Below are 14221 nucleotides of genomic sequence, written 5' to 3' on the forward strand. Positions count from 1 at the left end.
GTAGTGCTTGCTTTGCTGTATGCCAGTGAGTGTTTAAAAATGGGAGGTCTTGTAGACAGGAGTATACCCCGGTGACTAAACACTGTTGAGCAGTACTTCATTTCCACTGTGTTGCTGGTTAGTTCTCTGACTAACGTTAAATAGGTTTTTTATTCAGAATGCGATGGCTGTGTAAGTGTCAAATTCTATCTGCTATATTTCATTTTATAGAATGGTTTACGAGGGCACTGAAGTTGATGCCCTAGCTAAAGTACCTTGCCTGGGAATTCAAACTGTTCTTCTGAAAAAGTAATGCTTAGGTTGGTGATGCCACTGTGAGACTGCAAATAATCTGTGGAGCTGTTGGAGCTTTCACCTTTTCTCAAAGGTTAAGTAGCCGCTTGTACAGCTGAAGCAAAGACTCCTCTGTTCTAATGCCAGTTATTTTGCTAGTTGATGCTGTGGGCAGCTTGCTTCTGCTATAAAAAAATGCTCATGACAGTGCCATGACAATAAATTTTACAGAAAGTAGTTGTACTTCTCCAGCTTCTGTCGGTGAGGATTTAATTCAGTTTTATTAATGGGACAACAGCTACTTCAATGACAGTGATAATTGTGGGGAAACAGAGGCACTGGAATTACTATGCACTTAGGATTTGCCATGGCTTTAGAATTGCTTGTGAACCTAGGTGCTCACTGACGTGAGGGAGTGGGTTCCCATGTAGGATTTATTTGAACAATGATAGATTTGCCTCACCTTCCCTGCTTCTCTTTCTTGATGTCTCTTATTTCTGATACTGTGCTTAACAGAAACTGTATACAAAGTCAAAATACTGAAGTGTACCAAGGACTGTTATATGAACCAGAGCTTTAGCCAAGGTGCTCTTTGACCACATACCAAATTTGAATGATTCCAATGAAGTGAACTTATATATATATATATATATATATATTTGTCTTTCACAAGGCGAACCAGTACCTGAAAGGGTATGCATGAAAGAGTGATATCATGGGTTGAAAGACGATACAAAACTTTCTTATGGTTAGTTATAGGCCATTGGGTTGAGACAAATTTTATGAACTATGAAATTAGTTATCTATAAAATACAATCTAAGCCTTGTCATAAATAATTTATAATAATAGTTTAAGCTGAAGAATAATCTCCTCTACATGTTATTTTATCTTAGACAGCAGCAGCAGAGATTGTAATTGATTACCTTTTTTTTTTTTTTCTGCTGAAAGATATGGTGTAATTGTCTCACAAGTTTTCATTTTCTCCAGGAATTCAAGAATTACCTCAATTCAATATGTATTTAAGCTGCTGGCTTTGAAGTATTTCACTGGTGAAACTTGTAACTGGTGGGGGGGCTTAAATCCTTAAAAGTATTTATTTAAATTGCCATGTAACGTTTCGTTTATTTCCACTTTCAGGAGCCATATGTTCTTGCTACTCGGCTGGTTCAATTTGCTAATACTTTCCATCTGTCTCATGCAGTAAAACGTGTAATTAAGAACACCTCTTCGTATGTTTATGAAACTTTAAATATTCAGGAATTCTGCTGAAACTACTTGATATATTTCCACCTCACCGCAGGGAGAGAACTGTGGAATATGCTGCTTTTTGTATATTAATTCTCTGTTGCTAAACTCTTAAGGCATGAATAACGTGCATCCTTGGGTTCCACAGGTTGCTTATTAATTTCTTTGAAATAATGTACCATTTGGCTGTGATTTCGTTGCCATTTAAACCACTTAAATAATGGCTATAAATGTAAACTGTGACATTATTTTAGCTGAACAGTGGGGCAGGCAATATGTGAATAAATAGCATGTTCTGTATGCTAGGAAGTAAATAGTTTTTGATAGTGCCAGCTCTGAGATGGAGATGCATTTCATGCCATAAGCAGAAGCAGCGCTTATGAGGTATTGGAGGAGACGTGGTTGGTGACAGAAGATCAGAGACAAAGCAATACAAATATCGGTACAAGTATCAAGACTCTCAGGTAGAATGTAATATGAGTTATACTTGCTCTGTCACTAGTAGTTTCTGCAGTGTGAACAGTAGGAGAGGAAGCTTCTAAGTTAAAGACCTATCTGTCCTTTTTCTCAAAGGGAAATAGTCCATAGTACCCCAGTATCTTGTTTGAGGTGGCTAAGTTTTGCTTTGGCTCTTTATTTTTGTCTTAATGGAATGAAATTTGCCTGGAGCCTTGATGTACGTCTCTGCTGCTGTCTTTAAAGCAGGGCCATGAATTTGGGAAGTGCAAATTTCTCCCCCTCTCTGCAACAGCCAGGCTAGCAAAGCAAAGACATATAGTCAAATTGCCAGTTACAAAGCTGAAAACAAAACCAAACAAATGCAGCCGTAATTTATGCTTAATGATAGTATTATTGCAAGTTGCCTTTGTTATCTGTGAACTGAATTTCTGTCTTGGTTATGAGAGGATGGGACCACACAATATTTGCTGTATTTCCATGTGTACAGCTATAAAGTTATCTGAAAGAGGAAAAAAAACCCACCTAAATTTACCCTTCACCTTTCAGATTACTTTGTTTTTCTAAAAAAAAACCAGTTACTTCTAGCTTCCTTTAATTTTAGTAAGATTCCATGTTTTTATTCCATTATCTTTTTGAATGCATCTGTATTTCTGCAGTCTCTGCAAACTAGCATGACCTTAATGACTATGTAAGTGACTGAAATTGCTAGGTAGTGTCATTTTTAGATTCTGTATGCATCAGACAATTGGATAAAGTGGGGGGTTTTAGTGGTTAAGATGGGGGGGGGGGGGGGCGGAAGTTCTTTCATATTTAAAAGTAAAATTGAAGTCACTGCTGCAGTTGGAAATGTAGATCCAGAAATGGTTGAATTCACAAAGATTAACCTCTTTGTACAACTACTTTACGATATTTACCTGAAAACAGTCAATCCAGACTATAACATTAAACATTGATTATTGTGTTGGGGTGAAGTTTACAAAAAAGATGCAACACTTACTATTCACATTATAACTTTGCAAGGCATCCTTACTTTTAAGATGTAGTCCTTTGATGCTAATACAGACTTTGTCCTACTTGAACATATAGCTGTAATGACAGAAAATATAATCACACTAGTAACTACTTTTTCTTTTAACCTAACTTCTACAGGTAGATACAGACAAAACTGGGGAAACACGACTTATTGAGCTGGATGAGTCATACAAGAGTGAGCATACAGTTTTCATAACACCACCTGAGATCCCTCATCTGCCAAATGGTGAAGAGCACCCTCTACAATACAGGTAACCTAAGGACACAGAAGGATGCTAGCCAAAATCCTAACAGCTGCCCTTGTAGGGTTTAGTTTTTAGGTTCTTGTGATAGCCACAAAGTACAGATTTTTTTTTTCTGTCCCTTTATGTTGCTCAAGTAAAAATGTGTATGTAAAACACCTAGTGTGCCACCTCTTTTGAAGTTTCATTTTGTGTGCGTGTACACACAGAAACAGTAATATTAAAGCTGGCTTTGTGTTCACATTACATTGTGCTAGCTGTTGACACTTTTTAAGATTAAAATTTAAATTAATGGACCCAGTCTGTTGGCCTGCTGCTACTACTGATAAGGATACAAGCTGGAGATACTCTTTGGAAAGAGAGTACATTTAAAAGAATCACTGAAAACTGGTGTTACTAATTTAGTAATGGTATCAGATGAGCTTGTCTATTGGTTTCTTCATTAATTCTGAGAAACATTTTAAAATCTAATCTAATTTAACCTTTCAGATGATTTGATATTGTTCACATTGATTTTTATAAACATCTGTCATGTGATGCTCACCAGGGACTAAAAGACACGGATTATTTTTTTTATTAACTAGAATCAATACTAATGCATTTGACACATTAAAGAAAATACTATGGAAGCAAATGTATTTATCAATTTAAGTTGCTTACACTGAAGTAACAGGTTAAGAGACTGTGCAGGCTTATGAAATCATGCAGATGGATTAGTAAACCACTTTGTCAACGGTGTCTTTAGAGATTTGCTTTTGTGTTTTTTATTTCCTGTGTAGCTTCTAGCACAACTGTGTAATTGATTTTGTTTGATATTGTGTGACGTGTTTACTTTGGAACTGACTTACAGAAGTTAAGTGACACATTTCTTTTACAGCTATAATGGATTTCCAGTATTAAAACTAGATTTGTTTGAGCGACCTGAAGGATTTCTCACAGCACCAAATAACAAACTGTCTTCCAAAGCCAGTAGCCCCAACAGTCCATCGCCAATGTTCAGAAGAACTAAGCAGGTACTTGCAGACATTCTTGTAGCATGAGGTGCTTTTGGAAGGTGACAGCTTGCTGCCTTCATCTTGAGTTTTGGCTATAAAGACTGTCTGGCAGTGACTACAGCCTAATGGTTCTTCACTACTGCAGTGTCCATAGGGTAGCCATGCTAACTGTTCTTTGGATGTTTACCTGTGTTTCATGTCTACACTGTATCGTACAGGGCCCCTGTACACAGATTGCCGTTTGTTGTGATGTCCCTATACCTTCTGTGTTCTTTGCGCTGTTCAGGAGTGTAAATTGCATGCCCGCATCCACTTCTTGGTTGGTCTTCACTGTCTGGAGCTTTTAAAAGGGACTCTTAACTTTCAAATGTTTCTTACAAAAAATGCAGACCAAGAGTAATAGACATAAAAACTTACATTTCTTTTAAATGTAGGGGTGGAATATAGCACAGGTTTTGGTATTGCTAACTCTACCGAATTCCCATTTTGAGTATGTTCATATTAATGTTGCAGTTTCTCTAGGTCTAATGATGCATGTTCAGATTTTAACATCTAGGTTTGTGTATTGTGCATGTACATATACACAAATAGTCTTTATGATTCTTTACAGGAAATTAAATCTGCACATAAAATTGCTAAGAAGTACTCGTCCATACCACAGATGTGGTCCAGGTGTTTGTTACGTCACTGCTATGGTCTTTGGTTCATTTGCCTTCCTGCATACGTCAAAGTGTGCCATTCAAAAGTCAGGGCTCTGAGAACTGCGTATGATGTGCTACAAAAAATGCATACCAAAAAAATAGATCCACCTGATGAGGTAAAATAAGTCAACCCCAGAATTCCAGAGGTGGCCCATGGGTTTTATTGAATGGAGTACATGTTTGGCTGTAGAAGCACAATACTAACTTGTGTATATTTTCAGGTATGCTACCGAGTACTCATGCAACTGTGTGGACAGTACGGTCAGCCTGTACTAGCAGTGAGAGTGCTTTTTGAAATGCAGAAAGCTGGTGTTGACCCTAATGCCATTACTTATGGCTACTACAATAAGGTAAGTATTTTTGAAATAGAAGAAAAAAAAAATTGCATTTTCTTCCAGGCAAATAGAAGCAAGCAAAATAAGGGAGGAGTTCAGATGTAATTCTCTCATTTCTAGTAAAAGGAAGAAATAAAAGACAATAACTGTGTTGTCTTCATTTTTGTAGGTTTAGAAGTCTACTTTATATTGCCAATGTAACCCAATTTCAAATTTAAATTCATGATTTCACACTGTTCTTACATCTAACTGTTCCTTAAGATGACTGTATTTGACTTTGGTATTTCCAAAATAGGCTGTTTTGGAAAGTACCTGGCCTTCAAGCAATCGAGGTGGCTATTTCCTATGGATGAAAATACGAAATGTTGTTTTAGGAATAGCACAGTTTAAAAAAGCATTGAAAAAGCTGCCAGCAAGCACTTCACATACAGCCATTCCTGGTAGAGTATTCACATCCTTTTCTTTTTTATTTTCATGCTGATAACATTATTTCAAAAAGCTTTCTGTTGTGAATTTTGATAAAACCATTTTAAGAGAGGGGATAAAAGAAGTTCTTGCATAATTTTTTAAAAACAGCTTTTTTTTGGTCTTTGAATCCAAAAGTCTGCTCTTTATTGTATCAGCTCTTCGTGGAGACAAAATATGAACCTGCAGCTGATGTGATCATTATCCTAGTTCATACAACAGGCAGTCTCACAACTGGCAGAAACCTCTGTCCAGCCTTGCCATTTCCCTCCCCACTTTTTTTAATGTTAGTGAAGAGACTACTAGAACTAGTCCTTGAGCTTGCAGGTTCTGCATACCAACTGAAATGATGATACTTATTTTTTATATAGACTATAAGTACAAGATCTCTGGTTTTCTTTCCAGTGACGTTTAAATGGCTATATTACCATGGCAGTGGTCACTGGTAGTTTGTATTTTTCATAGGTACTACTTTCCACAATATTTATGACTAGTGAAGCATGATGGCACATTTTAAAGTACCAGCAATATAGTTTAGTTTTAGTTTAGTTGTAGTTTGCCTGGGAAGACCGTTACAACATACATGTCTGAGTGTATGAAGATCACCTGAATCTCCTGAGGTCCCTTCCAACCAGGGCTATTCTATGATTACAAATATGTGCAAATAAATACTTGCCCTGACTAACACAACAGATATGATGGCCTTATGGCTGGAGTATCTGTCCTAGACTCAGGAGACTACAGTCCTACTTCTGGCTCTGTCACTAGCCTTCTGGGTGACCTTGAACAAATTTACTGGTTTTCTGCCTGTCCTTCATGAAGCTGACCTTCCTGATAAACTACTTTTTTGAAACCTTTCCATGCAAAGCACTACAGGAGAGCTTATAGATGCTGGTCACAACTCGAACCATGTAAACTAAGGAAGTGTAATTAGTCCTTTATTAAGGAACTGTCACTTATAATTAATGGTATTTGCTGTTGACAATCTGATATATTTTTTTTCAAGATTTTTTGCATAAAATTGCATAGCTAGAATGCATGCTGACTCTTCAGGCAATCCCATTCCCAAAAACTCTTCCATAAATTCCAGAATATTTTAATTCTGTTATCTCTACAATTACAACAAGGTTTTTACCCTCTCTGTAGAGACGAAGTGCAGCATCTTTAGGGAAAAGAGGGAAAGAAGCTGACTTTCAGCTGTATCGTACCCTCGATCCTGGACAGGTACTTGCTGTTACTTCCTAAACTGCATGAGAGCAGACCCCCTAAAGATGCTGTGGCACTGCTGGAGACTCAGGTTGACCTGGACAAAGGACATGGAATGTGTGTGACTTGAAGTGCTCACTAGCATTTATAGTGAACATAAACTTTCTCACCTGCTTTGTTAGTTTGGGTGCTAATGCTTTATAACAACCTGGAAGAGGAATAGCCATGTTAGTGTTACGTAAATTTGATTCTTGAAATCAATCATTTAGACTTTATTAGTTACACCTGGGGCAGTGTTTTGTCATAACAGTTACCAGATAGTGGCTTGAATGTCTGCAGGGGTTTTTTGGGGGTGGTGTTAGCTATTTTTATCTTAATCTTACTTTGCAAACAAACTCATGGTTGTTGCTGCATTATTTTAATTTTTTTACTTTCTAGAGTAAAACCATGAGAATTACATGCATTAACTCTTGAGAAACGTACAACACTAAAATGAAACCGTGTTTAGATGCCTCTTAGAGTTCCTGAAAAGATGTGACACTTTGATCAAATAAACCATGCAAGAGAATCAAAGACAAGGAGTGCTTTAGTATTTAAAAAGAAATGTTGCAAATTACCCCTTTAATTTCATCCTGTAGAGCATTGCTTCAGTATTCTATACTGTAAAAGTAAGCCAATCATTTTTCTTGCTTTTTTGTGGTAAAATGTTCACTGTTAATTGGAAGGTACTTGATAAGTGGCCTTTGAATTGGTGTGGATATTCAATTTATTCTGTTTAACGATGTCACACTATTAAATGCCATAATTGTCTTTATGATAGGGGGACTTTCAGACTTCGGCAATAACACATCATTTAAGGAAGAAGCCAAGCAAGAGAAAACTTGTCTTCAAGATATACAAGAACAAAAAGAGGACAAGAGAGAAAGTGACTCCAGTTCTCGTATGTATCTTGTGAATGTAGATATCTAGCTCATTATGAATAAATAGGGGTTTCAGCAAAAGCTAAGTGGGACAGCTGATATTTTTTACTGCAAGTGTATGTCATAATGCCAGTTTATGCCCATGCCTTAAGTTCTTTTCTCTAAATGTAATTTTCTGGATGTCTAATGGTTTAATTTCTAATATTACAGTTCTTTTTCCCTCCTCTGTTTCAAATAAGCGATAATGGTAATAAAAAGGCTTAATGATAATTACAGAGTAATGGTTTTGTCTTTAAAAAAAATTAAATTGCTTTATAGGCATAATCTACAGGAAAGCCTTTTTACCGGTCTGTTTTCTTATAAATCCCTTAAGATGAGAACAGCTGAATTTTTGCAGGTCTGTGAGATCTTACTCTGCTCCCTGGAATTACCAAACTTTAGGAGATGCATCAGAAAGGAAAATAGGTTTTGGATTTGCTGTGGGCCTTTTTTTTCCTTCAGGTTTTACATGTGCTGCTCATGATTTCCTTAACTGCAGCTGAGCAGCACAGACCTTTAATATGTTAGTTAAAATGTGTAAGTACTATAGATTCCCATATACATTAATTGAAAATATTTTTAATAATAAATTTCTCCTAATAAGATTATTTCATTTTTTTCAGTGTGCTTTCCCCTACCATTTAACTATCCCCTTGTGAAGTGGAAGTGGTGTAAAAGTATGAGAAAATACGGAACCAGAATAGTTACTTCATTGTTTTCTTTTCACCATAGTCTTTCTTCTAGAATTAGAATTTTTTCTTCAGTTTGCTTGAAAAATTTGTGTGTTACCCACGGGCATAAAAACATGCCTGTAAGATGCAGGCAGGTTATTTAGGTTTAATGAAACTTTTGAGGACACAGAAAATGTGGATTCTGCTGAAAGCTTGTATTTTTAGCCATAATTAAGACAAGTTTGTGGCTCTCTACAGTAATATTATGTGCTGAGAATGTTTTGCACTTTTGAATACAACTTGAATATTAAGTTGCTTGAATTCCTCTAGAGAAGCAATTGTCTATTTTAGGTAGCCACCTGCAACAGAATTTCTCTTTCATATCTAAGAGGTGAACGTAAATACTGCAACATCTGCTTCATTTTCCCTTGTGTTGCTGTGGTCATGGGGGTAATGATATCGGTATGAAGATAGGCTCCTTGGCCCTGAGCTCTTGCAAAGGCAGGAGAAAATACTCTTACACCTACCTATCCTTTGCAAGTGAACAACGATGGTCTTAAGACTCCACAACCACCACAGATTTTGGTATGCAAGTACTGGTTACTTGGACTCTGTGTACAGAAGCTTATGGAACTTCCAGTTGTAGGAGTAATGCTGGGAATTAACTATCGATAGTTCAGTTGCAGCAGCTTGAAAACCTCTGTCCAAGTAGATACCAGCCTGCGCATCGTGTGATATGTACCACATACTGTCACTTAATCCTGAGTAAAGCATCTAATAGGTAATGGAAACCTGAGATTTAAAGGAAGTTGCTTTGATTTTAAAGAACTCTCTGTCCTTTTCTGTATACAGTTTCTGAAGTGGAGAGCGCAAAAGGGAGCGGTGACTGTCTACCTAAACTAAATTATCAGAACTCAAGTAATGCCAAAGCCACTTCTAGCATAGTGCGGCTCAATGGTACGGTTGACAATACCGTCGCAGAAGCTAGCACAGGTGAGCAGAAGAGAAGATAGATTTTGTTTCTTAAAATCACAGAATCATTTAGGCTGGAAAAGACCAATCGTTCCTCTGCAGTTTTGCCTACATGTATATTTCATTTGTAACAAGAGCTGTAAGGAATGTGCCCAAGTTCTGTTGACCACAAAACTTACACTATTTTATTGGTGCAGTGGCTGATGAAATTTGTGGGAGTGAGTTTAGGTTTTTGTCTGCAGAGGTGTCTCCCCGACACAGCGTACGAATATTCTGCGTTTCTACATTTTTTCTTGTTTGCCTTTTTTTCCCCCCCCCCCCCCCCCCCTATAGTTAACATCTACTTACAAAATCCCCCTTGGTTTTTTTTCTTATAAACTCCAGCAACAAATGAATTCCTCTGGGCTGGACAAGAGGTTTCTATGCAGTACGATTAAAAGAAGCTTTCGGGCATTTTCCAAGTTTTTCATGTCCAATATCGTATTATAATACTGTCAGCTTTGCGTGAAATACTGAATATCATACTTTAAAGTCCACACGTCGTTTGAGCTCTGGCAAAACAATGGAAACTTCTCTGATGAGTAAAACTTCTTTTTGTTGGATCTATTTCTAATTCATCAGGTGTTGGCCCTGTTTTGCCATTCTCCTAGATACCTTTGCCGGTCCCTAGCTCTCAAGCCTCTATAATAATGGTGTATGTCTCCCAAAAGGGGAAACTAAATATGTCTGAGACTTTTTGGTGCGCTCTCCGAAGTACTCTGGAGTTGTATAATTAGACTTCCCTTTTAAATGTTTATTCCTAAAAGTTATGGCCTATGGTCAACTCAGCTTTTCAACCACTAGAATAATACGTAGTCAATTCCATCTCTGTGTTGTAAACTCTTTGAAAGTTGAGACAAATTTGCATTCTTTCATAATTTTGTTTAGCTTTCTTGCAGAGCAAGAAATAAAGCACCTTGTTTCATCTTTTTCAGAGAGCTCTGTAGGATTGCTGTTTACATCATCTTTTGAGGATGCCAGTGAAGCGGAACTTATAAAAAGTAAATCTTTAAGAAAGAGACATAAAAGCGCAGTAGAACCTGACTTAAGGGAGATACCATGGGAAAGCAGGAACCGTAACCTGAGTGGAGATGGCTTAGTGGGACTCATGATAAACAGAATAAACCAGGAAGCAAACCCTGGGGAAATTGTTGAAAAACTAGGAGCTGATGCCAAAATCCTATCTAGTGCATTACAGAAAAGCATAAGGCCAAAAACTCTTAATATCAGAGCTTCCTCGTTAGAATCTAAGAGAGAAAGCCTGGAGAAAGAATCTAGTGATGAAGATGTAGCTTTTGATTGCAGTTTTACAGATAAAACAGAGTCTCCTGTTATCTTTGATCTGGAAGACTTGGATGCAGAACCTGAAACATCTACAGCAGTGAAATCCTCCAGTGAGAAATCTAGAAGGTTGCAAAGAAAGAGCAGCTTTCCAGTAAAGCCAGTTGAAAAGACAGATGTTGAAACTGGATTTGATCCACTGTCTCTGCTGGTTGCTGAGACAGAACAGCAGAAAGAGGATGAGGAGGAGGATGATGACAGAAGTGTTTCCACTCCATCTGCAAGACGAGATTTAGCTGAAGAAATAGTCATGTACATGAACAATATGAGCAGCCCTTTGTCAAGTCGTGCCCCAAGCATTGAGTTGCAGAAACCTTATGATGACAGAAATGCTAATAAAAAGAGCCCAACAGTAATCCAGCCTTGTAGGAGGTCCAGCCTGCCCCCGAACTCCCCAAGGCCATCCCGTCTTACCAAATCCAAGAGTTATCACGCAAAAAATGAAGAAAGGCCAAGAGACAGGCTTTGGTCCTCCCCGGCTTATTCTCCAAACAGTCCAGCAAAGGAACAGCCACAGGAGTGCACTAGTGCATATAACACTTGTCTCTTCACCGTCATTCAACTTGGATACGCTGTTAACACCTAAGTTTGATGTTCTAAAAAGCAGCATGTTTTCTGCTGGAAAAGGGGTTTGCAGAGATAAGCTAGCAAGTGGTACTCAAAATTTACAATGTATGCTGCATCCTCAAAGGTAAACTTTTATAATTACTTCTCCTCCCTCCCAAAACTAAGTTCCTATAAACTAAGGAAAAAGCTTTGTAAAGGTTTTATAGCTGACTTTTATCTGATGAATCCCCCATTTGAATGACATGCATCATGATAGACTATGCATATTAAGTAGTTTCAATCATGTTTGAATTGCCAGGAACCTGGCTTTATTGTCTTGAATCAAACAAAATTTTGGTCTAGCATGGGCTTGGAGTATATTTAATGGGAAAACATAAGTATACCGTAGTGTGTGAACAAGGCAGACAAGACTGCTCTGCCTTCTTTAGGTAAACAAAAGAAAAAATACTCAAATAAACAATGTTTTTAAGGCTTTACCGCTTTTATGAAAAAATGGAAATCTGCTTGTATTGATTACTGAAGTGATTTAAGGCTAACTTTGACCTGAGGTCATTTGGCTAGTGTTCTTTGCTGCTGCCAGCTCAAAACCAAAATTAATTTTGTTCCCACTCCTTGGGAATGAAAGTAGATGCAGTTTTCTGTTTACGTATTGTTCTAATGTGCTTCAAACCAATCTGAGGCTAATTAAAGTGCTAATGATGCCTTGCCTATCCTAATGTATTCCTACAGCTGCTGGTAACTTTATATCAGTGGTTGGGAAAAGTTGTAAGATTAAAATGGTTTAAGTTTTCATTTAGATATTTGTATTAGAAGAATCTTTTAGAAAGCTTCTTGTGTAGCTATTTAACCCTGAGTGAAACTTGCCTTGTTTTACATTGGTGCTGAATGATTTTTCCAAGGAAGGAAGTTCATGCCTTGAATTTACTGAGACAAAGGAGGCTACCTCTTATTTTCAGAAATATTTTTGCTTTCCTTTCCTTTTCTCAGTGGAATTTGTTTTGTTCTCTCAGGATCAAAATTCAGACCGAGCAAGTGTTTCATCTCTTGGAGCTCTGGACTCAGAATCTACTTCTCTAACTGATGAAGATGTCTGCAATGATTTTGAAAGTGCTTCTCCTCAAGAGAATACCACGTCAGAAATTAAGGGAATTGGCCTCAGCAGGACAAGCCTAGAAAGCTCAGCTTCCCATGATGGCTCATCAAAACAATTTGAGCAGTGTGGTAAGAGACAACTTTTGCACGGCATTCATTGATCTGAACAAAAATATTCCTGTTTCAGAAGTTGTTCTTCCATAAATTTCAGTTTGGGATCATCCTAGTTGTTGGTCCTTTTTGTGGAAGAAGTTCATTTTTCTTTTTCTACCTGCAAATTATTACTCATACATATATGTCCATACCTGTGGATATTTTCGTTGTAGAACCTTGTTTTGGGTGTTCTTTCTTGTGGAATAACTTGCTCAGTAACATCCTGTCCCTGAATAAGTGTCTGGATGCTACAGCTATGTGAATAAGTGATCCTTTGGGTCCCTTCAGTATTCATGTAATCACGTTATTTGTGTAAGCTGTGCAGCTCCAGAAAACGCCTATTAAAAACTTCCAGATAGTAACTTTATTAGTCTGATTTTGCTTTCTAAAAGTAGTAAAAATTCTTTTTGGAAAATTGTTACCATTTTCTGGAAGCCACTGTTGGAAGCCGATTATCAGACTCGCTCTGTGTTTGTAAATTTTTTTCTCTTATCTGCACTGAGTAGTTGGTAGTGACTGTTGGATCAATTTCTGTACTACTGTCATTATGGAGTACAGCGTGTTGAGCAGAATCAGTGTGAAAGGAAGATCTGTCTACTTAGATCCCTCACTTAGCACCTATAAGAGCTGCCTCCACATCCCCAGTTTGTAGGCTGGAGAGGGGCAGTGGAAGGTGTCGTCATGTCTAGGGCATTGGGGCACCCTGAGCCTGAGGGGACCCTGGCTGTTTTAGTGTGGTAAAGGGAAGGGGTGGGGGTTATCTACAGTTACAAGCAGCATCTCTTATCCTTCCCTAGTTTTTGTCCAGACAGAAAGTGTGGATATGAATTAATCTGTAAAATTTGTTTCCAAGCTACCAACTGTTGTAAAAGAAAAAACTGAACATATGGAAATTCTATGTTGGTAGATTTTATTTTTGCCGTTGTTGGTACTGGGCAGATGGCAGCCTCACACTCCAGCTTCACGTTTCTTTCTATCTGAGTGATCTCATTTGTTGCATCCTCCATCACACATTTTTTTAACCTTTAGTGTTGTTTGGCCAGAGAAAGTTTACTAAAAATGCATATTCTGAATTACTAATACTTTCGGTTTCTTCTGTTAATAGGTTCTCTTTCAAAGTTCCCTTTACCTGACAAATCGGAGTTGATATCATCTTGCAGTACAAGTAGTACCAGTGTGTTTCAGAACTATGCTATGGAGGTACAGAATGATTTATTTATTTAAATTGATACGCTAAAAACATATGTCTTTAAATATAATGCTATCTGAACCTCTGTTAAAGTTCAAAGCTTAAAACTAATCCACTGAAAGATAGATAAATATTTCTGTGACCGAGTAGTTTCATTTCAAATCCCACTCTAGAAGTGCTTTTATTGCAGTCACATCTTCTGGTCCTTAAAGCTGCAATTCTCAAGAGTTTGAGAGCTGGATGCCACTGAATTCAGGCATCTAAATCCCTTGTGCAACTAAATT

General features: G+C 37.6%; 1 protein-coding gene across 1 annotated transcript in view; it reads left to right on the top strand.

Moving 5' to 3' along the window:
* DENND4A (DENN domain containing 4A) overlaps window positions 1–14221 on the top strand; it is a 56369-nt gene that overhangs the window by 33241 nt on the left and 8907 nt on the right. Inside the window, 12 exon segments of the mRNA XM_037396230.1 lie at window positions 3128–3261; window positions 4130–4265; window positions 4858–5064; window positions 5170–5298; window positions 5579–5723; window positions 7775–7894; window positions 9437–9577; window positions 10531–11468; window positions 11470–11577; window positions 11580–11627; window positions 12514–12724; window positions 13854–13948. Of these exon segments, the coding sequence (XP_037252127.1) occupies window positions 3128–3261; window positions 4130–4265; window positions 4858–5064; window positions 5170–5298; window positions 5579–5723; window positions 7775–7894; window positions 9437–9577; window positions 10531–11468; window positions 11470–11577; window positions 11580–11627; window positions 12514–12724; window positions 13854–13948 (2412 nt within the window).

This window comes from Falco rusticolus, chromosome 7, assembly GCF_015220075.1.
Source record: "Falco rusticolus isolate bFalRus1 chromosome 7, bFalRus1.pri, whole genome shotgun sequence".
NCBI classification, from domain to species: Eukaryota; Metazoa; Chordata; class Aves; order Falconiformes; family Falconidae; genus Falco; species Falco rusticolus.